Raw genomic sequence first — 27,769 nt, forward strand, 5'->3', positions numbered from 1 at the left:
AAGTCGTGGTAAATATGCATAACTTAAGGCTTACCACTCCATCATTTTCATGTGCACAGTCTAGGGGTATTAAGTACAGTCACACTGTTGCACAACCATTCATCTGTGCAAAACGTTTTACTTTAAAAAACTGAAATCTATGCTACATTATATTTTTACAATCCAACATCATCCCAACGTATTCTGTATTCTTGTCATATATCAGAGGGGAATTTATAATTAATATTCCAGAATTTCTAGAATTGTTCTGTGTCAGTGTCTGGCAATGTGACCAGAAAGGATGGTGGATGATGGTGGAGAGGAAGGGGTGTGTGAACTCAATAATATTTGGGCCTGGATATCTATTTTTTTGTCTTTAAAATTATAATTATGAATGCATATTACTATTTTACTTGTACAAATTAATGTTTTTTCACTGTGACATTCCATATGTGAATATATTGTGCTTTGATCATGGCCATTCTTCCTTTTACTTTCCCTGTATTCCACCATCAATCCCCTAACCCCTGGTCCCCTTCATCTTCTAAAGTAGTCACTCTTCTAACATCTACTGTATACTTAGGACTCTACCTGACACGTAAATGCTTAAGAAGACCATACCAAGTTGTGTCTATAGTCCAGAATATGTCAATTGTCTCGTAGATTTTAATACAGGCCTTCATACTCTCAGGCATCAATTATTGACCAACTGCAATCCTTTGAAATATCACAAAAGTGCTTTGAGTTTAATAAAAGGAAGTAATAAGAAGTTGAGACATTACTGAGAGATACTGCATTTTTCCGTACTATACCCTGCATGCAGAGCAGTGACTAAAATTTATTAGGTGCACAATTCATATGTGTTAAATGGAACAAGTATAATGAATAAATGGCCTTAGTTGAGAAATCACCATTACCAGAAAGTTCATACTTCCTCTGCTCTAAAAGAAAGCAAATTGTAAGGAATTTTATCTTTTTAAATAAAAGGATTGCCAGGGGAGAAAGTAATACTATCTAATCCACATGCAAATATCTTGAATTTCAGAAGCATTTAAAAGTGATAATTGTGAATCCTAGACAGAAAAAAGACCAAAATTTAAGTAACTGAATTCATAAGAATGATCTGAGATCAAAGTCTCCTCCCTCCCACTCCCTCAATGTTTCACTGGTTCTAAGACAGGAAGCCCACGTAGGCAAGTCAGGCAGGGACTAAGGCTGCACTCCAATGCAAGTCTGGCCTCAAGGACTTTTCACATGGATGATGGCTTGGCCCCTTGTTTCCTGGAGTTTTCTCTCCACAGATTCAGATAAAGGAGCTTCTGAGTCTAGAGTCAACATATGAATTGATTCTCAGATACAGAGATAAGAATTTCAAGCCCAGATATTGTTTGGACACCAGATACAGAAAGAAAAGCTGAAAGCATTAAACTCAACACACTTTTATGATATTCCAGTGGATTGTGGTTGGTCCATAATTGATGTCTGAGAGTATGAAGGCATGTATTAAAATCCACAAGACAACTGATAAGTTCTGGGCTATATATACAACTTGGAATGGTCTTCTTAAGCATTTACATGTCAGGTAGAGTCCTCAGTATAAAGTATACCTGAGAAGTAATGATAGGGGTTCCTTATATTTACAAGGGCCACCTGGAGGTGAATATGTGCTAATAAATGAGGTCAGGGTGAGGACATAGTTCTGACTTCTGGAAGGAGTCCAGGAAGTCATTCTTCCTTGTTCAAGCCCTGCCCACCAGGGGGCGCAGTTTCCTAACACTAACTCACTTCCAGTGTGAATTGCAACATTAGGCTCATCTTTTCACTATGACTTCAACATTCTTCATGTTAAGAATCAAGAACATTATTTAGTAACAACACTGTAAAGATGGATGCTTTTCCAGGCTTAGTGATGGTGATGTTCCTGATACTTGGTGAGTAAAATGTCTTTTAAAATTTGAACTCCTACTTCTACAATGTTAGCAAAGTCTTCAACCATAAATTTATCTAAGAGCTTTATCCTAAGGTGACCCAAATTTCTTCCACCACCTAGGAAGGACTCATGGAAACTCAGTGACCCAGACAGAAGGTCAAGTGATCCTATTGGAGGGGGCTTTGCTGACTATAAACTGCACTTATTCAACCACAGGGTACCCTACTCTGTTCTGGTATGTGCAATATCCTGGAGAAGGTCCACAGCTTCTGTTTAGAGTCTCCAGGTCCAATGAAAAGGGCAGCAACAAAGGTTTTGAAGCCACATACAAGAAAAAAACCACTTCCTTCCACTTGGAGAAAGCCTCTGTCCAAGAGTCAGACTCGACTGTGTACTACTGTGCTCTGGGTGACACAGTGGCAGAAACTCCAGGGGGAACTGAGCACAAACTCTGAGAAGAAACCAGGGGCCTGGCTGCTGAGTGTTTGCTTCTGGGATCCATTCTGGTGTTAGCATATCTGTGGGTGTACCACCTGTATGTCTGGTTGATGCAAAATTATACAAATGTCCAGAGCAGCAGCAGAAGGAGTGGACATTACCCACACTCAGCTCTTTACTAGTGAAAATGAAAACAAAGGCTGACAGTGTTAGTTCCTCATTCAGAGCCAAATTAATTTCAAGGGAAAACCACCCTAACAATGAAGTGGTCTCTTTGCTCATCCTTGCAGACAAAGCCTCAACCCCCTGTGTTGTCCCAGGTCACCCTGGTAGACATTACTGTGGCTTGTTATATTTTTAGAAAGACAGATGTGCCAGAGGAGGTGGCGTCTGCATAAGGTCTCCCTAGCAGAATGTGGAAGGAGAGGTGATAGGAGAACTAGAGGCCCCACCCTTGCAACCCAAAATTGCTAATAGAAAAGGAAAGAAAGAGAAGGATGGAGAAGAAACAGACCTCTCACACGGCAACAGTGCAATGAGAGGAAAGGGATTTCCTCATGCAGGGGAAGGGCATCTCTTTTGGTTAATCAGATAGTGGATTCAGGCTGATGTTCAAAAGAAAGGGAGGGAGCAAATGCACAATTGGAAATCTGACTCTCTAAAGGATGAGTAGCTCTGGTCAGTTATATAGCCTGGACTGCTTTCTAAGACTGACTCAGGTGGGTCAGCTTGATGTGCCTGTGGCAGGTTAAATGTACACTTTTATTCTATATGTTCATGAAACCCCATTAGATGGCAGTGAAGAATCTCCAAAGGGCATAAACACGCAGAGTGTAGAAAAGAAGATGATGGCAGTGGTGTCAACAGAGTCTTAGAGAGTGAGAAATTCATGGAGAAACTTGTCTCACAGATCAAGTGAAGATGGAAGCTTCATGAGAGAGGCCACCAAGGAGCCTTGCTTGTGTGCTGTGCCTTCATGGAAGGTTTAGGAGTCAGAAACACCAGTTATCCTTAGACCATTGGAGAAGGTGGTGCTGTGTGTGTGTGTGTGTGTGTGTGTGTGTTTGTGTTTTGAGAGAGGACTTGAAAGGGACCGATGGAAAGAGAGGACCTAGTAAGAATGTGTACTAGTGACCGTCGCCCGTGCTGTCCACCACAGGCTGCAGACCAAGGAATGCTCTCTTCCCAAGCCCAGTAGAAAATTGGAAATGTATTTCATGAATTTAGGAACAACACAAAGAAAGAAAGCCAAAAGTACTCAAGAAGAACAATATGTTTTTCGATACTCAATATAAGGAAATAGTGCATTGTTCAAGAAAAGGCAAATACTGTGTATGTGGTTCACAAAATTGCCCCCTAAATAGGTTTCACTGTCCTATACTATTGATAGTGGTAATTGGGTAGGGTATCAGTTTTTCCCAAACCTTATGCATTATCACACTTTTTGCTTTTTCTTGTCCTTAGACTTTCCTTTTTGTATATATAACTCATTTAATTATGAATCAGGTGGAATTTCATTTAAAATTTTAAGTAATTTACATTTTCTGCCTGATCTGCCTACTTTAAAAAAATATTTACTTTTTAGTTGTAGTTGGACACACTACTTTTATTCCAGTCATTTAGTTTTATGTGGTGCTGAGGATCGAACCCAGGGCCTGCACATGCTAGGTGAGCCCTCTACCTCTGAGCCACAATCCCAGCCCCTCTCCCCACTTTTAAATATTATTATCTCTGTTCTTCTCATCTACGTTTGTTCCACCCATCACATGTTTGGAAACCCTCATCCCCTTTTTTAAAGGCTTAAATTTTTTGAGTATTTATGCTACAGCAAAATTGAGAGGAAGTTATAGAGCTTTCTCACATACTCACACTGGCCCCATCCAGACTTCCCTTATCAACACCCTCCGCCACAGAGAAACACTTGATGCCACCAGTGAACTACACTCCAACATCATTGTTACTCAAAGTCCCTGGTTTACATTAGGGATGATCTTTGGTGTTGTATATCACCTGGTTTAGACAAATGCATAAAGACATAAATCTAGCATTATAGCATTTACAGAACACTTTCATTTTCCTAAACTTCCTCAAAGTTGTTGATGATAATTATCATCCAGTCCTAATTCTTACAGGGATATTAAAGGCAAGGGAGTACTCTTATTTAGGAAATGAATGCCATAAAATGCTGAGTGTTAAAATGTTGAAGGTAGTTTGTTTATATATTTTCTATTTCAAATTGTTTTTATGATCTTGTCCATATGGTAGAATATTGAAGTTTTACTCTTTTGTTAGGTTCCTAGGGCTGCTATAACAAATTGCCAGGCTGAGGGGTTGGGGATATAGCTCACTTGGTGGAGTGCTTACCTCACATGCACAAGGCCCTGGGTTGAATTCCCAGAACAACAACAACAACAAAATAACTATTGCCAGGCTGTGTATTTTAAGCAACAGAAATATATTTTCTCCCAGTTCTGGAGTCTGCAAGTCCAAGATCAAATTTTCTGCAGGATCATTTCTCTGAGGCTTCTCTCCTTGGCCAGCAGGTGATGTCTTCTCACTAAGTCCTCAAGAGCTCTTCCTCTGAGGTTGCACAACTCCGTGCTCAAATTCCTCTTCTATTAAGAGCACCAGTCATTGTGGAGTCCATCTGTGACTTCATTTTACATTTTTTACTTCTTTAAAGACCCTGTCTTCATACAACATCATGTTCTGAATGTTCTAAGGGTCAGAGCTTCAACAGTTTGGGTGGGACACATTCAGTGCATAATAGTCATCCAAGTGCTTGTTGAAGCCTCCCTGATTGAACATTGTATGAATGTCTGGTGCACCCAATGAATAATTCTTAAAACATTCCAAATTGTAAAATAATGGAAATGGAGGGATGAGTGATAAAAATCTAAAAGCTGTGATTCAGATATGGGTTCTTTCTTCCCTGCTATCTTAGTATATGGAATTTCCTCATTTTTTATATTCCCTTTTTCTGAAAGGATAGCTTTCATTATTCTTGGTATTTTTTTCTTTCCCTAATTCTGGTTTTTTTTTTTTTGTCTGAATCCTATTTTTTTCCCTTAGTCTTTTTTTTTTCACCCTGTGGTCACAGATTGCTCCTCTGCAGGAGCTAATGATGTAGCTGAGTAAGTTGGTGTTCTCATCTTGCACTCCTTCTCTACCACCAGAATGGGGCCTGTTCACAGGGCATCTCTTTCGTGGGTGTGGTGGGTTTAGTGGATGTGGTGGGTTTAGTGGATGTGGATGGAGGATGTGGCTCCAGTCCTCACACACAGGGGCACCAGGAAGAATTGCATTCGATATGTTCTGCTTTCCTGGTTATTTCACTTTTTTTTTTTTTTTTTTTTTGCATTATAATTTTTTATTGTGGGTTGTTCAAAACATTACAAATTTCTTGACATATCATATTCCACACTTTGATTCTAGTGGGTTATGAACTCCCACCTTCACCCCATACACAGATTGCAGATTCACATCAGTTACACATCCATTGATTTACAAATTGCCATACTAGTGTCTGTTGTGCTCCGCTGCCTTTCCCATCATCCACCCTCCCCCCTCCCCACCTCTCCCCTCCCCTCCCCTCCTCTCTCTCTACCCCCTCCACTGTATAACCCTGAGGGTCTCCTTCCATTACCGTGCAATTTACCTTCTCTCTCCCTTTCCCTCCCACCTCTCATCCCTGTTAAATGTTAATCTTCTTCTCCTGTTCTTCGTCCCTACTCTGTTCTTAGTTACTTTCCTTATATCAAAGAAGACATTTGGCATTTGTTTTTTAGGGATTGGCTAGCTTCACTTAGCATAATCTGCTCTAATGCCATCCATTTCCCTGTAAATTCTATGATTTTGTTATTTTTTAATGCAGAGTAATACTCCATTGTGTATAAATGCCACATTTTTTTTATCCATTCGTCTATTGAAGGGCATCTAGGTTGGTTCCACAGTCTTGCTATTGTGAACTGTGCTGCTATGAACATCGATGTAGCAGTGTCCCTGTAGCATGCTCTTTTTAGGTCTTTAGGGAATAGACCAAGAAGGGGAATAGCTGGGTCAAATGGTGGCTCCATTCCCAGCTTTCCAAGAAATCTCCATACTGCTTTCCAAATTGGCTGCACCAATCTGCAGTCCCACCAGCAATGTACAAGTGTACCCTTTTCCCCACATCCTCGCCAGCACTTGTTGTTGTTTGACTTCCTAATGGCTGCCAATCTTACTGGAGTGAGATGGTATCTTAGGGTGGTTTTGATTTGCATTTCTCTGACAGCTAGAGATGTTGAGCATTTTTTCATGTACTTGTTGATTGACTGTATGTCCTCCTCTGTGAAGTGTCTGTTCAGGTCCTTGGCCCATTTGTTGATTGGGTTGTTTGTTCTCTTATTGTCTAATTTTTTGAGTTCTTTGTATACTCTGGATATTAGGGCTCTATCTGAAGTGTGAGGAGTAAAGATTTGTTCCCAGGATGTAGGCTCCCTATTTACCTCTCTTATTGTTTCTTTTGCTGAGAAAAAACTTCTTAGTTTGAGTAAGTCCCATTTGTTGATTCTAGTTATTAACTTTTGTGCTATGGGTGTCCTATTGAGGAATTTGGAGCCCGACCCCACCGACTGTAGATCGTAGCCAACTTTTTCTTCTATCAGACGGCGCGTCTCTGATTTGATATCAAGTTCCTTGATCCATTTTGAATTCACTTTTGTGCATGGCGAGAGAAAGGGATTCAGTTTCATTTTGTTGCATATGGATTTCCAGTTTTCCCAGCACCATTTGTTGAAGATGCTATCCTTCCTCCATTGCATGCTTTTAGCCCCTTTATCAAATATAAGATAGTTGTAGTTTTGTGGATTGGTTTCTGTGTCCTCTATTCTGTACCATTGGTCCACCCGCCTGTTTTGGTACCAGTACCATGCTGTTTTTGTTACTATTGCTCTGTAGTATAGTTTGAAGTCTGGTATCGCTATACCGCCTGATTCACACTTCTTGCTTAGCATTGTTTTTGCTATTCTGGGTCTTTTATTTTTCCATATGAATTTCATGATTGCTTTCTCTATTTCTACAAGAAATGCCATTGGGATTTTGATTGGCATTGCATTAAACCTATAGAGAACTTTTGGTAATATCGCCATTTTGATGATGTTAGTTCTGCCTATCCATGAACAGGGTATATTTTTCCATCTTCTAAGATCTTCTTCTATTTCTCTCTTTAGGGTTCTGTAGTTTTCATTGTATAAGTCTTTCACCTCTTTTGTTAGGTTGATTCCCAAGTATTTTATTTTTTTTGAAGATATTTTGAATGGAGTGGTTGTCCTCATTTCCATTTCAGAGGATTTGTCGCTGATATACAGGAATGCCTTTGATTTATGCGTGTTGATTTTAAATCCTGCCACTTTGCTGAATTCATTTATTAGCTCTAATAGTTTCTTTGTAGAGCCTTTTGGGTCTGCTAGATATAGAATCATATCATCTGCAAATAGTGATAATTTAATTTCTTCTTTTCCTATTTTTATGCCTTTAATTTCTTTCGTCTGTCTAATTGCTCTGGCCAGTGTTTCGAGAACTATGTTGAAGAGAAGTGGAGAGAGAGGGCATCCCTGTCTTGTTCCAGATTTTAGAGGGAATGCCTTCAGTTTTTCTCCATTCAGAATAATGCTAGCCTGAGGCTTAGCATAGATTGCTTTTACAATATTGAGGTATGTTCCTGTTATCCCTAGTTTTTCTAGAGTTTTGAACATAAAGGGATGCTGTACTTTGTCAAATGCTTTTTCCGCATCTATCGAGATGATCATATGGCTCTTATTTTTAAGTCTATTGATGTGGTGAATAACATTTATTGATTTCCGTATATTGAACCAGCCTTGCATCCCAGGGATGAATCCTACTTGATCATGGTGTACAATTTTTTTTATATGTTTTTGTATCCGATTCGCCAGAATTTTATTGAGGATTTTTGCATCTAGGTTCATTAGAGATATTGGTCTGTAGTTTTCTTTCTTTGAAGTGTCTTTGTCTGGTTTAGGTATCAGGGTGATGTTGGCCTCATAGAATGAATTTGGAAGTTCTCCCTCCTTTTCTATTTCCTGAAGTAGCTTGAAAAGTATTGGTATTAGTTCTTCTTTAAAGGTTTTGTAAAATTCTGCTGTATACCCATCGGGACCTGGGCTTTTCTTAGTTGGTAGTCTTTTGATGGTTTCTTCTATCTCCTCAATTGATATTGGTCTGTTTAGGTTTTCTATATCCTCCTGACTCAATCTGGGCAGATCATATGACTTAAGAAATTTATCGATGCCTTCACTATCTTCTAATTTATTGGAGTATAAGGATTCAAAATAGTTTTTGATTATCTTCTGTATTTCTGAAGTGTCTGTTGTGATATTGCCTTTTTCATCCCGTATGCTAGTAATTTGAGTTCTCTCTCTTCTTCTCTTCACTAGCATCGCTAAGGGTCTGTCGATTTTGTTTATTTTTTCAAAGAACCAACTTTTAGTTTTGTCAATTTTTTCAATTGTTTCTTTTGTTTCGATTTCATTAATTTCAGCTCTGATTTTAATTATTTCTTGCCTTCTACTTCTTTTGCTGTTGTTTTGCTCTTCTTTTTCAAGGATTTTGAGATGAAGTATGAGATCATTTATTTGTTGGTTTTTTCTTTTTTTAAGGAATGAACTCCAAGCAATGAATTTTCCTCTTAGAACTGCTTTCAATGTGTCCCATAGATTCCGATATGTTGTGTCTGTGTTTTCATTTATCTCTAAGAATTTTTTAATTTCCTCCTTGATGTCTTCTATAACCCATTGATCATTCAGTAACCTATTGTTCATTCTCCAATTGATGTATGCTTTTTCCTTCCTTCTTTTATCGTTGATTTTCAGTTTCATTCCATTATGATCAGATAAGATGCATGGTAATATCTCTACTCCTTTATATTGTCTAAGAGTTGCCCTGTGACATAATATGTGATCTATTTTTGAGAAGGATCCATGTGCTGCTGAGAAAAAAGTGTAACTGCTTGATGTTGGGTGGTATACTCTATATATGTCAATTAGGTCTAGGTTATTAATAGTGTTATTGAGTTCTATAGTTTCCTTATTCAACTTTTGTTTGGAAGATCTGTCCAGTGGCGAGAGAGGTGTGTTGAAGTCTCCCATGATTATGGTGTGGTGGTCTATTAGACTCTTGAACTTGAGAAGAGTTTGTTTGACGAACATAGGTGCACCATTGTTTGGGGCATAAATATTTATGATTGTTATGTCTTGTTGGTGTATGGTTCCCTTAAGCAGTATGTAGTGTCCCTCTTTATCTCTTTTGATTAACTTTGGCTTGAAATCTATTTTATTTGATATGAGTATGGACACGCCTGCTTGTTTCCGAAGTCCATATGAGTGATATGATTTTTCCCAACCTTTCACCTTCAGCCTATGTATGTCTTTTCCTATCAAATGCGTCTCCTGTAGGCAGCATATTGTTGGGTCTTGTTTTGTGATCCATTCTACTAGCCTGTGTCTTTTAATTGGTGAGTTTAAGCCATTAACATTTAGGGTTATTATTGAGATATGGGTTGTTCTTCCAGCCATATTTGTTTATTTCTGTTACTAAACATTGTTTGTTTTCCTCTTTGATTGTTTCCCCCCCCCTTTACTGTCCTACCTCCCACTGTTGGTTTTCATTGTTATTTTCCATTTCCTCTTCCTGTAATACTTTGGCTAGGATGTTTTGAAGAGATGGTTTTCTAGCTGCGAATTCTTTAAACTTTTGTTTATCGTGGAAGGTTTTAATTTCATTCTCCATCCTGAAGCTTAATTTCGCTGGATACACAATTCTTGGTTGGAACCCATTATCTTTCAGTGTTTGAAATATGTTATTCCAGGATCTTCTAGCTTTCAGAGTCTGTGTTGAAAGATCAGCTGTTATCCTGATTGGCTTGCCCCTAAATGTAATCTGCTTCCTTTCTCTTGTAGCTTTTAAAATTCTCTCCTTATTCTGTATGTTGGGCATCTTCATTATAATGTGTCTAGGTGTGGATCTCTTATGATTTTGCACATTCGGCGTCCTGTAGGCTTCTAGGATTTGGGATTCTGTCTCATTCTTCAAGTCTGGGAAGTTTTCTTGTATTATTTCATTGAATAGACTGCTCATTCCTTTGGTTTGGAGCTCTGTACCTTCCTGTATCCCAATGACTCTTAAGTTTGGTCTCTTAATGTTATCCCATATTTCTTGGATGTTCTGCTCATGGTTTCTTAACAGTCTTGCTGAGCTGTCTATGTTCTTTTCCAGTTGAAATACTTTGTCTTCATTGTCTGATGTTCTATCTTCTAAGTGTTCTACTCTGTTGGTAGTATTCTCCATTGAGTTTTTAAGTTGGTTTATTGCTTCCTGCATTTCTAGGATTTCTGATTGCTTGTTTTTTATAACCTCTATCTCCCTGTATAGTTGATCCTTTGCTTCCTGGATTTGTTTGCGTAATTCGTTGTCGAAGTGATCTTTCATTGTCTGATTTTGCTGTTTAATGTCTTCCTTGATACTCCAGATCATCTGAAGCATGTATATCCTGAATTCTTTATCTGACATTCCATCTGCTGCAGCTGTTACCTATTCTAAAGTTGCGTTGACCTGCATTGCTTGTGGTCCTTTCTTTCCTTGTCTTTTCATACTGCTTGCGTATCTTTCCTGCAGGTGCGGGCGGCGGCTCTGCTCTCTCCTTATTCCAATTGGGGTGTCGTGGCTACCACGCCGGCAGGTCACTGGGCCTGTTCTGGGAGCTGGTGGCGGCTCTGTTCTGCCCCTACTCCAATTGGGGTGACGTGTCTGTCGTACCAGCAGGCCACTGGGCCTGTCCTGCTGGTCGGTCGCAGATCTGCCCACCTTTCGGGCACGAGTGGAGGCTCTGCTTTGCCCCTACTCCAATTGGGGTGTCGTGACTACCCCGCCTGCAGGATGCTGGGTCTGTTCCTGGCAAGGGAGGCGACTCTGCTCTGTCACTACTCCAATTAGGGTGGTGTTTGTACCCCGCCAGCAGGCTCCTGGGCCTGATCCGCCGGTCTGTTGTAGGTCTGCCTACCTTGAAGGCGCGGGCGGCGGATCTGCCCTGCCCCTCCTACCACGCCTGCGGACCCCTGGGCCTGATCTGCAGGTTGATCACTGGTCTGCTCACCCTGCGGGCACGGGTGGCGGTTCCGCTCCACCCCCACTCCAATTGGGGTCACGTGACCACCACACCGGCAGGGCCTGATCCGGGCGTGGGATAAGGATCTGCTCTGCCCCTACTCGAGTTGGGGTGACGTGTGTACCACACTGGCAGGCCACTGGGCCTGGCCCGCCAGGCTGTCACAGGTCTGTTTACCTTGCAAGCGCGAAGGGCGGCTCTGCCCTGCCCCTCCTACCACGCCCATGTACTACTGGGTCGTGGGTCTGCCCACCTGGCGGGTGTGGGTGGCGGCTCCGCTCCGCCCCCTCTCCAATTGGGGTCACGCGGTCACCACACTGGCGAGCCGCTGGGCCTGCTCCGGGGGCTGGCGGCGGCCCGGCTCCTTCCCTCTGGCTCGAGTACAAATTGAGGAGACTCGGGTGACTGAGCCTCACCCCCCTTACCAGGAGACCAACTGCTTATGTCACCGCTGGTATTGATGAAGATCTGTCCTCCACCGCTTTCTGCTGACATCAGATCTCTGCCATGTTGGTATCCTATGCGAATGGCAGCATTTCGTTCCCCTTGCCAGGCAACCCAAGCAATGGGTGAGTCCTGACCTGCCCTCAGCAGGACCCGGACCGAGACGCAGTTTCCGCGGGCTCCTAGCCCCGGTCCAGGGAAGTTCCGGGAGCCGGAACTCGGCCGCTCCGTGCTCGGTGTAAGCTCCTATAAGTGTAGGCTCCAAGAAGCAGCCCCCGCGGGCTCAGTTCCGGGAGCCGGAATTCGGCCGCCTAGTGTTTGGTGTATGCTCTGATAGTAGCAGGGTCCAAGAAGCAGCCTCCGCGGGCTCCGCAGCCCTGAGCCAGGGCGGTTCCGGGACGGTTCCGGGAGCCGGAACTCGGCCGCTCTGTGCTCGGTGTAAGCTCCTATAAGTGTAAGCTCCAAGAAGCAGTCCCCGCGGGCTCAGTTCCGGGAGCTGGAATTCGGCTTCTTGGTGTTTCGTGTTTGCTCTGATATTAGCAGGGTCCAAGAAGCAGCCTCCGCAGGCTCCGCAGCCCGGAGCCAGGGCGGTTCCGGGACGGTTCCGGGAGCCGGGACTCGGCCGCCCCGCGCTCCGTGTTCACTCCGATAAGATCAGATTTTAAGAAGCCCCCAGGCGCTGAACCCTAGCAATCTGTCTGCAAGCCGCAGGCGAATTGCAGCCTGAAATTACCTGTTCTATGGCTGAATGAGCTGCGGTCAGTCAAAAACAGGTGTGGTGACGTCAGTTTACCAACATGGTGGCTGCTGGCCTCCTCTGTGGTCTGACCGGTGTGGAGAACCGAGATGGACCGCTTCCTTCCCCGTCTCGAACCCAGAATTCAGCCCTGAGTGCGGTGCTTGCGCGTCTGGCAGAAACTGCAGCGCTGTAACCCTGCGTCTCTATCCCAGCGCGCCTTGCAGACTCTAGCCGCGGGGCGATTTGCTGAATAAGCAGTGTTACCCTCCGTGCGACAAACCTCTCGCGTTTGAGTCCCCGTAGCCGATCCTCATGCGATGGAAATCCTTCCTCCAGGTTCCGGCGCACCCCACTATTGCTGGAAATTCCTAACAAGATATCCTTTAGCCGTCCTGACTTGTCATACTCCCACACAGTGAAGCAGCACACGGGGGTAATGCACTCCCCTCGCCGCCATCTTCCCCTGCATATTCTTTTCTGGTTATTTCACTTTAAGCTTTTCACAAGCAGCATGTAGTAAGATGTTCAGTTTTGATTTTAATCAGATAATCTTTTTTGGTGTATTGATAGATTTTGATTGAGTTGCTTGGCATACTCTTGGTTTTTCCTTTCGTTTTTCAAAGTCTGTTTTCTGTTCCATTGAAAAATTTTTAACTTATCCATTTTTTACTTTTTAACATTTTAGAAAATGTAGAGAATATTTCTGTTGTTATGATAACTATGTTTAAATTATGTATATACATAAATACACATGTATGTCATCATATAAACACTATATCTTTTTCTTTGACCTATATTATTATTATTTTTCTTTCCACAGTGATATTCTACTGTATTTACTCCTTGTATATCCTATTTCTTCCCTAGCTGTTTTACTATCTTTAGAATCATCTCAGTGACTGGTTGGTGGAAACTACACGCCAGCTATGTGTAGGACAGTAATTTCATAGTTTATCTAATTTGTTGAAAAGCTACAGCTACAATGTAAAATTAAGAAAAGCAATAAAACAAAATCCATCCACACAGTAATCAGAACATGAATTCACTCTCTTCCTCCTACAGGATGCTGTCCCTGGACTTCCCCATCTCTAGTGTTTTCACCTGCTCCCAAGTGGACTTTTCTTTTTAGTTCCTCCTTGTCTCTGTACCTAGAGGAAAATGGCCACATGTGGATACAGAGGAATGCCTTGCACAGTTTACTGCCATGTTATATTTCATAGCAAATAACCAATAACAGCTGGAGTGTTCGTCAACAGAGGAAGGACCGTACAAACTAGATAAGCCATGATGTGGTGCCAGGCAGCAGCAGAACCTATCTCTGCTAACATGATAAGATCTACAGGATTTATTATTGAGTTCATAAAACCAGTTACAGAAAGCTATGCACAGGACATATCATATTGCATCAAGTAAAAAACTATTAATGGAATACTATGTATTGTCTGTCATTTCACATATTTGTAGATGATGTAGATTTACAGTAAAACATCTGGGAGCTTCACCTGCAAATTGAACGATGAAGGGAGAGTTGGGGTGATGAGTGATGAAAGGGCCAGGATTGTAGGGGAAGTCAGAGGGGACTTTGGTCCATATGTAGTATTGTATGACTTTCAATAATTCCTATATTCATTAATTCCTCATTATATCAAAACCAATGGAAAGTCATAAAAGCCATCATCAAGAGTTATCCATATTCTTGTCTATTCTTCTTATAACAAGGCAGAGGAGGGAGGAGAGATTGTTCACTTTCTTCAGAAGATTTTGTCAAAGCCTCCAATAGATAAGTGCTTCTGTCTCTGAGATCATGTACCCTCACTTCATCATTCTCTTAGGGTCCTGCACTTATCTGTTTATATTATAGATATATGTATTTTTGTCTTTTCCTGTAGAATTTCACTAGTGTCTCTTCCCTTTTAAATACACTTATTATTCACTCCTAGTAAAATGTGAATGTTGTTTATTGATTTTTTGGACTAAATTAGAGAAATATAAAAATAATTTTAGGATAAATACTAACTTATTTTAAAATGGATTATACAAATTAGGCATGGTGGCTCAGGTTTGTAATCCCAGAGGCTCAGGAGACTGTGGCCAAAGGATTATAAGTTCAAAGACAGCCTCAGCAACTTAGTGAGATCCTGTCTCAAAAATAACTCAAAGTGGATCAAGGACTGAGGCATTAGACCAGAGACCCCACACCTAACCAAAGAAAAATTAGGCCCAAATTACATCATATTGGCTTGGGAACCAAGACTTCCAAACAGACTCCTAAAGCACAAGAAGTAAAATCAAGAATTAACAAATGGGATGGAATCAAACTAAAAAAATTATTCACAGCAAAGGAAAGATTCAATAAAATAAAGAGAGAGCCTACAGGATGAAAATCTTTGCCCCAAACTCAAGATTTAATACCAAAAAACCAAATAACTCAATCAATAAATGGGCAAAGGAACTAAACAGGCACTTCACAAAAGAAGAAATATGGTCAGTCAACAAATACATGAAAAAATGATCAACAACATCTCTAGCAATTAGAGAAATGCAAATTAAAGCTACACTGAGATTTCTTGTCACTCCAGTCAGAATGCCACTTATCAATAATACAAGTAACAATAAATGCTAGTGAGGATGTGGGGGAAAAGTACACTCATACATTGCTGGTGGGACTGAAAATTGCTGTAACCATCCTGAAAAGCATTATGGAGATTCCTTAGAAAACTTGGAAAGGAACCACCATTTAACCCAGTTATCCAAATTCTTGGTAAAGGACTTAAAATCAGAATAGTATAGTGATACTGTGACATCAATATTTATAGCAGCTCGATTCATAATAGCTAAATTATGGAACCTGCCTAGGTGTCTTTCAACAGATGAATGAATAAGGAAAATGTGGTACATATACACAATGGAATATTAATCACCCCTAAAGAGAAATTAAATTATGGCATTTGCTAGTAAATGAAGGAACTGGAAGCTATCATGCTAAGTGAAACAAGCCAATCCCAAAAAATGAAAGGCCAACCATTCTTTCTGATATGTGGATGCTAACTTAAAGGAGGTGAGTAGAGAAAAATAGAAGCTCATTGGATTGGACAAAAGGAAATGAAGGGAAGGGAGGGGGAATGGGAATAGGAAAGATAGTAGACTGAACCAGACATTACTTTCCTATGTTGATATATGAATACCCAACAATGTAATTCCACATCATATACAACCAGAAGAATGGGAAGTTGTATATATGTACAATACGTCAAAATACATTCCACTGTCATGTGTATCTAAAAAGAACAAATAAAAGAAAAAAAAAAAGTACTGTGGATGTGGCTCAGTGGTTGAGCCCCAAAGGTTCAATCCCCAGTATCAAAACAAAAAAATATTATCCAGAAAAATCCCATAAATCTTATTTTAAAAGTTTTTTAAATTTAATTTTAAAAATAAATATCTGGGGTTTGAACCCAGAGCCTTGTGCCATTTGCTCTACCATTGAGCTACTTCCTCACCTGTGAAGGTGGTTAATTTTTATCCCCACTGACTGTAGGCTGTCATTTTCTTTTCTGACCATCTGCATTTCCTACAGCAGAGACCACATTGTGAGTGGGGCTGGGTCAAGTGACTGCTGAGGACTTGGTTAGTCCTAAGTGACCTACATTAATGTAATCATTCCACCATGGGGCACTGCAGGCCGCAGGAGGAAGACTCCTGTGGATTCCAAGCAGGTGAGACCAGAGAACTGAGCCAGTCAGATCACAGACAGCTAGGGGGCCCACTGTGCTTGTGCAAGTTCATCTCAGGTCTTCAGCTCTTTCATTCTACATAAAATCTCAGAAAACTGGAGACAGTATGTGTATTTATTGGATCTGTTCTCTGTAAATCCACTGGTAGATGATTTTCTGAGCCCAGATCAGGGATTTGGAATTTAACTTGGCATCTGAGGATGGAGGTCTGTGAGAGAATATCTCCAGTACCTGGTTTCATTTTTTTGTTTTGTTTTATTACAAAAATTCTCTAAATACACTGACAAAGAAATTATTCCAATACTCTTGATAGACAATCCTTTTGTAAATCTTTTCTGAGACTAGAAGGAATGAGAACAAATGAGTGAGAAGCAAAGATGAAAAATGAAGAACAAAACTAGAAGAAGAAATGGAGAGGGCATATTGATTTGGGCAGCAATGTGTGGCCTGCAGGGTGTGGGGGAAAGGGCTGGACAGCAGAAGGGAGAGGTAAAGACTAAAATGAGGTGGACATAATGTGCATGTCCTCTTTTCCTTTAAACCAATGAAACTCTTGTTGGAAACATTTTTGATGCAGACAGAGATCTGCATTTCAAGAAATGGTTTAATTTCTTAATGCTCATTGCATGATTCAAATAGTTTTCCTTGATCAGATTTTTCATATAATCAATTTCTCAATTTCCTGTTAACCATGTAATATAAGAAAATGGGCTTACTCTTATATAATCTAGTTGAGACATAGGTTGTTCCCTAAAGTGTCATTGTCCTTCTTTACATATTTTCCCACAGGTTCTCTTACATCAGCTGGTATAAGAAAAAAAATGTTATCTTCATTCATGGGAACCCCCCCTCCCCCACCATGGCCCCCTACATGCTTCACTATTTTTACAAAATTTTGGAGCCACCACTGCTGACCTCCTGGGCCACTGGGGGTGGAGCTCCCTGTTAGGGGCAGGACAGAGCTCAGATGTGACTGGTGCTCAGGGAGTCAGGTGGAACCTGTTGCCTGGAAGAACAAGCTTGTCTGGCCCAAGACCTGACACCTGCAGAGCAGGGAGAAGAGCCCAGCAGCCAGGCCAGCAGCCATGCAGAGGGGACTGGGGGCTCTGCTGGGGCTTCTGTGGGTGCAGCTTTGCTGTGAGTCGGATTCCTCCCAGATGGGGCTGGGGGTGTTGTAGGGCTGACAGTGTGAGGGAGGGCAGGGAGAGCTGGCACCAAGCCCCCTCCCTGTCCTCCATCCTCAGGGTGTTTCCTGGAATATTCTGCAGGTTTGTGAACTGGTCATGGATTCCCCAGTGACATCATCTGTGTTTGCTTTTCTCTTTCCAAGCAGGGGTGAGAGGGCAGCAGGTGGAGCAGAGTCCTTCAGCCCTGAGGATCCAGGAGGGAACCAGCACTACTCTGAGGTGCAATTTTTCCACCAACATTTACAGTGTGCAGTGGTTCCTACAGAATCCTGGGGGCAGCCTCAGGAGTCTGTTTTTCCTGACTTCAGGGACAAAGCAGGAGGGAAGGTTAAATGCAACCATGAATTCTAAGGAGCGCTTCAGCACCCTGATCATCTCGACTTCTCAGCTGGAAGACTCAGGCACCTACTTCTGTGCAATGAGGCACAGTGCTCCCAGGGGACCTGCAGCTTGTCACCAAACTGCAGCTGCACCTGCAGCACAGCCGCTGCCTCAGGGAGGGCTTGCCCAGCAGCCTTTGCACAACTAAGGGTGTCTTGATTCATGTTATAGCCCTGTCACCTCTGCTAACAGGAGACTTCTCAGCACTGTCATCACACAGGGATGGCACCCTTTCCCTCCCTTAGGCCATTTGTTAAAACGTTTTGCAATAAGGATGCTTTAGAGCAACTGATAAGAATGCTAGGGCCCCAAATTCTCTTAAAAGAGATCCCCTGGCTGAGCTTGTGAATGACATCTACATTACTGTGATGAAAAATGCTTAAAAAAGATAATTGTCAACAAATAGAAAACAGATGTCCCAGTGTTCCAGCTGATTGCTGATTGTTCAATTTCCAACATAAAGGAAAACGTGATATGACATTAGATATCTTGTACATATGTAATGCTTGTATTCAGATTTTTTTCACTTCTGTAATCTCTGAAAAATATAAAGAAAAGTTCCTACTTGTTTTTGAGTGTCAGGATTATAGAGCAAAATTGACCTGCTTGAGCTCACATGGTTATAATCTAGTGAAGTTTAATGGGGATTCCCACTCAGGAAATCTGATATTAGAGTTTGTACTGTGAACTAGCCAGGGCAGAAGACTCTCAAATGCAAAAGATGTCTGTGGGTAGAGTTCTACAACATGTTCTTGTCCATCACTGATGAAAATATCCATTTAATCCTTTCCCAATGGCACCCTTTAACGAAATGTTTATTAATGTTTAATTTTGTTGCATGGCAATCCAGTGCAATTCCTTGCATTTTGGAAAATCGATCACTCATGATTTTTTAACATCATTTAGGGCCTGGGAAAGGGAGTAGAAATCCTCAAGCATACCCCTCAAGGAAACTTTTATTTTCTGTAGACACCTATCAAGACTTATCTAAAAAAAAAAAAACAACCCAAAGTTTAATCCTATATGGAGATTCATTGCAGTTAAAACTGATTCTCAGCATTGCAACTCTTTGTGCTAAAGTAAGGGATTGCCTAGGAGAGAACTGGTCCATGAGATTAAGATGAGGACACCTGGGCAGCTCCAGTGCAGCTGAAAGCAGGACCAGCTTCCTGGGAATGTGACCCATACAGTTCTCAGGGCCTGGCACTCAGGATGGGTCTAGAGATTGACATAATATTGTGCTGTTGCTATTTTGAAATTTTTGATAATTTTGTGTTTGAACTTGTGTTTTGTAAGTGAATCTGCTAAGAGGATGGAGCATGTGCATGAGAAGAGGAGACACCTGGGGCTTCATGAAAAGGATACATGTGACCTGCAGTTGAAGGACACAGTGGACAGCCTATGAGCTGAGCAGTTGGTCTAGCCCATTCCAAGAGCAGGTGCACGCTAGGGATTCCTGATGCTGTGGGTGGCAATCAGTGTTGCTAGTAAGTTTTTACAAAATGATTGCATATGCATGGACATTGCAGTAAAGCATTTTGGAGTGATTAGAATCCTTTGAAAAGTTTATAAAGTCTGGCTTTTAAAATTGATGCCATAGCACAATAACTATGCACAGGTTAAGAAACAGGAATGCCTGTTTTTTTTTTTTCACTTGATAGAATATTAGATGGTCATTAACATAGCAAGTATGAAATCTGCATAACAGCAAGGATAATATTATTACTAGGTATTGAATTCAAGCAGAAAACTTTAGATTAAAACATTAGTTATACTTGACACTAGCATGCATTTTAACACATTGTGCACAAATGGAACACAACGTCTCTTTCCTCTGGCTGTACATGTTGCTGAGTCACACCAGTAGTATAATCATACATGTATATAGGGTAATAATGTCTGTTTCATTCTACCATCCTTCCTATCTCCATATCCCCAGTCTTCCTATCACTCCCCTCTGCACAATACAAAGTTCCTTCATTCTTCCCTATCGCCCCTCCCCCAACACTATGAATCAGCATCTGTTTATCAAAGTAAACATTCAGTATTTTTTTGGGGGGGAGGGACTGGTTTATTTCACTTAGCAAGATATTCTCTAGTTCCATCCATTTACCTGAAAATGACATAATTTCATTCTTCTTTAAGGCTGAGTAATATTTCTTTGTGTGTATGTACCACATTCTCTTTATTCATTCCTCTGTTTAAGGGCATCTATGTTGGTTCCACAGTTTAACTATTGTGAATTGAGCGGCTAAAACATTGATGCAGCTGTGTCACTGTAGTATGCTGATTTTAAGTCCTTTTGGTATAAACCAAAGAGTGGGATACTGGGTCAAATGGTGGTTCCATTACAAGTTTTCTGAGGAATCTCCATACTGCTTTCCAGAGTGGTTGCACCAGTTTGCAGTCCCACCAGCAATGTATGAGTATACCTTTTCCTCCACATCCTCGCAAACACTTACTGTTGCTTGTATACTTGATAATTGCCATTCTGACTGGAGTGAGAGGAAATCTCAGTTTTGATTTGCATTTCTCTAATTGCTCAAGATGTTCAACACTTTTTCATATACTTGTTGATAATCATATTTCTTCTTCTGTGAAGTATCTGTTCAGTCCCTTAGCCCATTTATTGATTGGGTTATTCATTTTTTTGGTGTTAAGCTTTTTGAGTTCTTTATATATCCTAGAGACTAGTGCTCTATCTGAGGTACATGTGGTAAAGATTTTTTTCCCATTCTGTAGACTCTCTCACTATGTTGTTGATTGTTTTATTTGCTGAGAAGAAGCTTTTTAGTTTGAATCCATCCCATTTATTGATTCTTTATTTTATGTCTTGTGTTTTAGAAGTCTTGTTCAGGAAGTTAGTTCCTAAGCCAAGCTGATGTAGATTTGGGCCTACTTTTTCTTCTATTAGGTGCAGGGTCTCTGTTCTAGTGTCTAAGTCTTTGATCCACTCTGAGTTGAGTTTTGTGCAGGATGACAGAAAGAGGTTTAATTTCATTTTGCAACATATGGATTTCCAGTTTTCCAGCACCATTTGTTGAATGGTGTTTTCTCCATGTTTTTAGCGTCTTTGTCTGGTATGAGATAACTGTATTTATGTGGGGTTGAGTCTGTGTCTTCTATTTTGTAGCATCAGTCTACATGTCTGTTTTGGTGCCAATACCATGCTGTTTTTGTTACTATTGCTCTGTAGTATAGTTTAAGGTCTGGTATTGTGATGCCTTCTGTATCACTCTTCTTACTAAGGCTTGCTTTGGCTATTTTGGGCCTCTTATTTTTCCAAATGAATTTCATGATTGCTTTTTCTAGTTCCATAAATAATGTCATTGTGATTTTAATAGGAATTGCATTAAATCTATATAACACTTTTGGTAGTATGGCAATTTTGACCATATTAATTCTTCCTATCCAAGAGCATGGGAGATCTTTCCATCTTCTAAGTCCTTCTTTGCTGTGCCCCTCCCCTGACTCAGGCAATGGCAAGGCCCTACTGAGGTGGATGGCGCAAGGCATCCATCCTCTGGAGGAGCGCAGTATGTTTCTGGGAATGGGCTGATTTGTTTTTGTATTCCTTTAATAAGTATAGTTGCGATTTCTCATATGACCATTAAGTATGAAGGAAAAAACATGACTTTCCCAATTAATGCAACTACTTCTAAAGAATAGATCTGTTTGCTCTAAATGCAATGATTCAGCTGTGGTGTGTAAATTGTTAATGTCTAATGAAAAACTCCCTTGTCAAGGAAGTTTTTGAGAAATTAAATTAAAATCTAGAGAAGAAAAATTAATGTTAAGAAGACAGATTAGTCCTTGGTACTGGGAAACTTGTTCTTGTTCCTGTGCACAATGGTTTGTGCTCTTACTCTTGTTTGATTAAAATTAATAACAAGTCAACCACTTGCTGTAACCATGGCACTGGTTCCAGTCAGTAAGTCAAGAAAGAATAGTCAAGGTATAGGCCAATAGTTTGGGACATTTCTAACTATTATTAAAGGTTAACTAAGCATAAACAGCTCAAAGCAAAACGTGAACTGAAAGTACAAATGCTTGCTTATGCATAAGCCAAGATACATTCTTCTATTCTAATTGTAGCTACGTAATATTTTGTTTCTTTGAATAATGATTCCTGTTTTGTAACCACAAAGTACTGTGAGCCTGCCAAAATGAAAAGTATATATGATCAGCTTCACAAGTAAAGATTGGGATCAACACCTTCACTTTGGTGTCTGTGTTGTTTCTCCACCCCTCTTTCACCGACTCCTGAGACCCCCTGTTGGAGCTGGTCTCCGACACTTCTTCAATTTCTTTCTTTAAAATTCTGTAGTTTTCATTGTAGAGGTCTTTCACCTCTTTTGTTAGATTGAATCCCAAGTATTTTTTTCCTGAGGCTATTATAAATGGGGTTGTTTTTTCCTAATTTCTCTTGTAGTGGATTCATCGCTTATGTATGGAAGTACATTTAATTTATGGGTATTGATTTTATATCCTGCTACTTTGCTGAATTCATTTGTTACTTCTAGAAGTTGTCTAGTGGAATTTTCTTGGATCTTCTAAATAATGAATCATATCATTGGCAAATGGTGATAGTTTGAATTCTTCTTTATGCATTTGTATCCCTTTAATTTCTTTCATCTGTCTGATTGCTCTGGCTGAAGTTTCAAGGACTACATTGAATAGAAGTGGTGAAAGAAGGCATCCCTGTCTTGTTCTAGTTTTTAGAGGGAATGCTTTAAATTTTCTCCATTTAGAATGATATTTTCCTTGAGCTTAGCATACATAGCTTTTACAATGTTGAAGTATGTTCCTACTATCCCTAGTTTTTCTAGTGTTTTTAACATGAAGAGGAGCTGTATTTTGTCAAATTCTTTCTCAGCATGTATTGAGATAATCATATGACTCTTGTCTTTAAGTCTATTAATGTGATGAATTATATTTATTGATTTCCATATGTTGAACCAACCTTGTATCCTTGGCAAGAACCACACTTGATCATGGTGTGCTATCTTTTAAATATGTTTTTGTATATGATTTGCCAGAATTTTATTGAGAATTTTTGTGTCTATTTTTATCAGTGATATTAGTCTGAAGTTTTGTTTCCTTGATATGTCTTTGTCTGGTTTTAGTATCAGGATGATACAAGCCTCAGAGAATGAGTTTGAAAGGATTCCCTCCTTTCCTATTTTATGGAATAATTTGAGGAGTATTGGTATTAATTCTTCTTTGATGGTCTTGTGGATTTTAGCTGAGAATTTATTGGGTCCTGTGCTTTTCTTGGTTTGTAGGATTTTGATGGCATCTTCTATTTCATTGCTTGATATTAATCTGTTTAAATTTTGTATGTACTTCTGATTTCATTTGGGCAGTTTATATTTCTTTAGAAATTTGTTGATGTCTTTGAGATTTTCTATTTTATTGGAGTATAAACTTTCAAAATAGTTTCTAATAATTTTCTTATTTCAATAGGGTCTGTTTTGATATTTCTTTTTTCATCACAAATTTTAGTAATTTCAGTTTTCTCTTTCCTTCTTTTCATTAGTGTGGCTAAGAATTTATCTAATATATTTAGGTTTTCACAGAACTAGCTTTTTATTTTGTCAATTTTTTCAATTGTTTATTTTGTTTCAATTTCATTGATCTCAGCCCTGATTTTAATTATTTTTAGTCTTCTATTACTTTTGGTGTTGATTTATTCTTTTCCTAGGGATTTGAGATGTAATGTCAGGTCTTTATTTGTTGACCTTTTATTCTTTTAATGAGTAAGCTCAATGCAATGAACTTCCCTCTTAGCACTGCCTTTGTATTGTACCAGAGATTTTGATATGTTGTATCAGTGTTCTCATTTACTTCTAAGAATTTTCCATCTCCTCACTGATGGCTTTTGCTAACCGTGTGTCATTCAATAGTGTATTATTTAGTCTCCAGGTGTTGGAGTAGCTTCTATTTTTTATTTTATCATTGATTTCTAATTTCATTCCATTATTGTCTGACAGAATGCAGGGTAGGATCTCTATTTTTTTGTACTTGGTAAGACTTGTTTTGTGGTATAACATATGGTCTATTTTGGAGAAGGATCCATGTGCTGCTGAGAAGAAAGTGTATTCGCTCATTGGTGGATGGAATATACTATATACATCTGTTAAGTTTAAATTATTGATTGTATTATTGAGTTCTATAGTTTCTTGTTTAGTTTTTGTTTGGAAGATCTATTCAGTGGTGGGAGAGGTGTGTTAAAGTCACCCAGTATTATTGTGTTGAGGTCTATTTGGTTTTTGATGCACCATTGTTTGGGGCATAAATGTTTACGATTGTATTGTCTTGTTGGTATATGATTCCTTTAAGCAGTATGAAATGTCCTTCTTTATCCTTTCTGACTAATTTTTGTTTAAAATCCACTTTATCTGATATGAGGACGAAAATCACTGCTTGTTTATGCAGTTGGTGTGAGTAATATGTTTTTTCCCATCATTTCACCTTCAGTCTGTGGATGTCTTTTCCTAGGAGATGAGTCTGAAGGCAGCATATTGTTGGGTCTAATTTGCTAGTCTATCTATTTTAATTGATCAGTTTAGGCTATTAACATTCAGGGTTATTATTGAAATATGGTTTGTATTCCCAGACATTTTGGTTTATTTTTGGTTTGTAACTTGACTTGGTTTCTCCTTTGATTAGCTTTTTCTTTAATATAGATCCTCCCTTTGCTAATTTTCACTTCCTCTTCATGGAATATTTTGCTGAGAATGTTCTGTAATGTAGGTTTTCTCATTGTAAATTCTCTTAATTTTTGATTATCATGAAAAGATTTTATTTCATCATCAAATCTGAAGCTTAATTTTGCTGGATACAGGATTCTTGGTTGGCATCCATTTTCCTCTAGAGCTTGGTATATGTTGTTCCAAGACCTCCTAGCTTTGAGGGTCTGGGTTGAGAAATCTGTTGAGATCTGGATTGGGTTCCTCCTATATGTAATTTGATTTTTTTTTGCAGCTTTTAAAATTCTATCCTTATTCTGTATGTTAGGTATTTTCATCCTAATGTGCCTTGGTGTGGATCTGGTGTAATTTTGTACATTTGGTGTCCTATAAGCCTCTTATATTTGATTTTTCAATTCATTTTTTAAGTTTGGAAAATTTTCTGATATTATTTCATTGAAGAGATTGTGCATAAACAAGTGGTGATTTCCATCCTCATATCAGATAAAGTGGACTTCAAACAAAAATTAGAAGGGATAAGGAAGGACATTTCAGGTGAGCGTGATACCATTTGAGCCACATCCCCAGCCCCAAGGAAGGACATTTCATACTGCTTAAGTAAATCATACACCAACAAGACATAACAATCATAAATATCTATATCTTTGTGCCTTCCTCTGTCCCTATAAATCTTAAATTTGGTATTTTCATGTTATCCCCTAATTCTTAGAAGTTCTGTTCATGATTTCTTACCATCTTCACTGTATGTCAACTTAATTTTCATTGTTATATATTTTTTCTTCATTGCCTAAGGTTCTGTCTTCCAAGTGATCAAGTCTCTTGGTGATACTTCCTATTGAATTTTTAATTTGGTTTATTGTTTCCTTCATTTCAACGATTTCTATTTATTTTTCCCCCAGAATCTCTCTTTTTTGAAGTAATCATTTGTTACCTGTATTTTCTCTCTTATCCCTTTATTGGAGTGATCATTTCTTGTATGTATTTGCCCTCTTATTCTTTACTTTGCAGATCACTTTAATTATGTACATTTTGAACTCTTACTCTGACATTTTTTCTACTGTGCTATCAATGGATTCTATTATTGTAGCATCTTGGTTTGTTTGGGGTACTTTCTTCCCTTGATTTTTCATGTTTCCACACTTCCACACTGCCAGAAGGCAAGACCTGTTCATATGTCAGTGTGGATTTGAGGTATTATAGTTTCTACCATAAACTTATATTAACCCCACAGGTTTCCAATATCTCTCCTTTAAGGGGGAGATCAATATTAACAGCATCCAATGCAAACAATATGTAGCCTTAAACCAAATAGCTCCTATTTAGATGATTACCCTTTTTTTTTGCAATAAACAGAAATGATGTGTTCAATTATTATCTGCAGTATAAATAGTAGGCTTGCCAAAGGGACTACAGTTTCTAATGGTTAAAAAAGAGAGAATTGCAGTGGGGAGTAGAACGTGGTGTTTATGAAGTAGGAGGTGAGAATATAGAGGTATTAGATCATGGGAAGAATGAAAGAGGAATCAAAAGAAGTTGCCTCACAGGGATACCTCTGGTGTAACTGAGCCTGCAGGGAACTTGGTGATGGTCTTCTGGGTCCTGGCTATTGTCCTTAGATGGAAATAGCCATGTCCCTCATTGTTGATGGTGGCAGTGTCAAACCTATAGGTACTTTGATGTTGGGCTTCCAGACCCTGGTCAGTGTCCTAAGATAGAAGCTGCCCCAAATAAAGATGGCAGTGGCAGCAGCAGAGTTATCCCAAGATGGCAGCAGAGGTATCCCAAGATGAGGTGGAGGTGGCTGCTTTCAGAAATGGGGCTAAGAGGGCAGGCCATGCAATGGTGTTGGGTGGCCTGTTTGGAGATGCAGCACTGTGGTGAGTGGTGGTACAGTGGGCTGCTGCCCTCAGGCCCTGTCCGTTGTCCCAAGGTGGAGGCTACCATGTGGGGGGGCTATGATGGTAGCTGCAGGGTTTCAAGATGGAGGCAGCCTGGGGGATACACACATTGGTAGATGGGGGTAACAGTGTGGATGCTTTCTTCCACATAGCAGTCAGGCACTGTCACTCTCCTCCACCTGGCCATGGGGGTGGTGTCACTCTCCCCAAAATTTCATATGTTTCAATCACATAACTCTGTCAAGGATGTATTAGGTAAAAATAAGATCTTCCTGTGGAAATGTCCATGAGGAAACAGAAAGAACAAAGCAATTGATGGAGTGCTAGCACTGAGGAATAACTTTTCAATCTCCATTCCTATTCATGATGTTGTACTATTATTTGTATAGTGTAAATTAATTTAACTTTTAATTTTTAGTGGTATCTCTTTTTTAGTTCTTTCCATTTTATTAGTGAATTGTAATTATACTTAAATGGTGGATTTGTTGTTACATATTTATTCATGCTCACAGTATTTAATAATATAATTTGGCCACTATCATTCCCCAATATTTTTACTTTTCCTCTCCTCCTCCCTCCCTCTGGTCCCTTTCTTATCCTGATGTCCCTTTGATTTTCATGAGATCCCCACCCCAATCTTTCTTTTCCTTTTCATCTGTAGTTTCCACATTTGAGAGAAAACAAATGACCCTTGACTTTCTGAATTTGGCTTATTTCACCTAACCTACTGTTCCCAATTTCCATCAATTTTCCTAGTTGTTGTTGGTGGCAGTGTCAATCCTATATGTACTTTGATGTTGGGCTTCCAGGTAAAAAATAAGATCTTCCTGTGGAAATGTCCATGAGGAAACATAAAGAACAAAGCAAATGGCATAATTTTGTTGCCTTTATGGATGACTAAAACTTCAGAGTGTATATATACCATGTTTTCTTTATCTTTTTATCCACTGATGGACACCTAGGTAGTTCCATAGTTCCACAATTTTGAATTGTGCTGCTATAAACATGGGGTACACATGTATTGCTATAGTGAGATGGCTTTAATTCTTTAGCATAAATGCCCAGGAATGGTATAACTGGGTCATATGTTAGTTTCATCCTTATTCTTTTGTGGGACCTCATTATTGGTTTCTAAAATGGTTGTACTAATTTGTATTCTCACCAAC

At 39.8% G+C, this 27,769-nt stretch overlaps 1 gene segment (V, D, J or C); it reads left to right on the forward strand.

The window, feature by feature from the left end:
* Window positions 1–1,849: 1,849 nt before the first annotated feature.
* Window positions 1,850–11,040, forward strand: LOC124090478 (T cell receptor alpha variable 9-2-like; the record flags this gene model as incomplete). The annotated part of the segment is given in 3 exon segments: window positions 1,850–1,910; window positions 2,030–2,317; window positions 11,018–11,040. Coding segments are annotated over 3 exon segments (357 nt in total), but the record flags the coding sequence as incomplete, so codon positions are not given.
* Window positions 11,041–27,769: the final 16,729 nt, after the last annotated feature.

Source organism: Marmota monax, unplaced genomic scaffold (genome assembly GCF_021218885.2).
Source record: "Marmota monax isolate L192 unplaced genomic scaffold, Marmota_monax_Labrador192_F-V1.1 WCK01_AAM20220418_F8-fsc00017, whole genome shotgun sequence".
NCBI lineage: Eukaryota > Metazoa > Chordata > Mammalia > Rodentia > Sciuridae > Marmota > Marmota monax.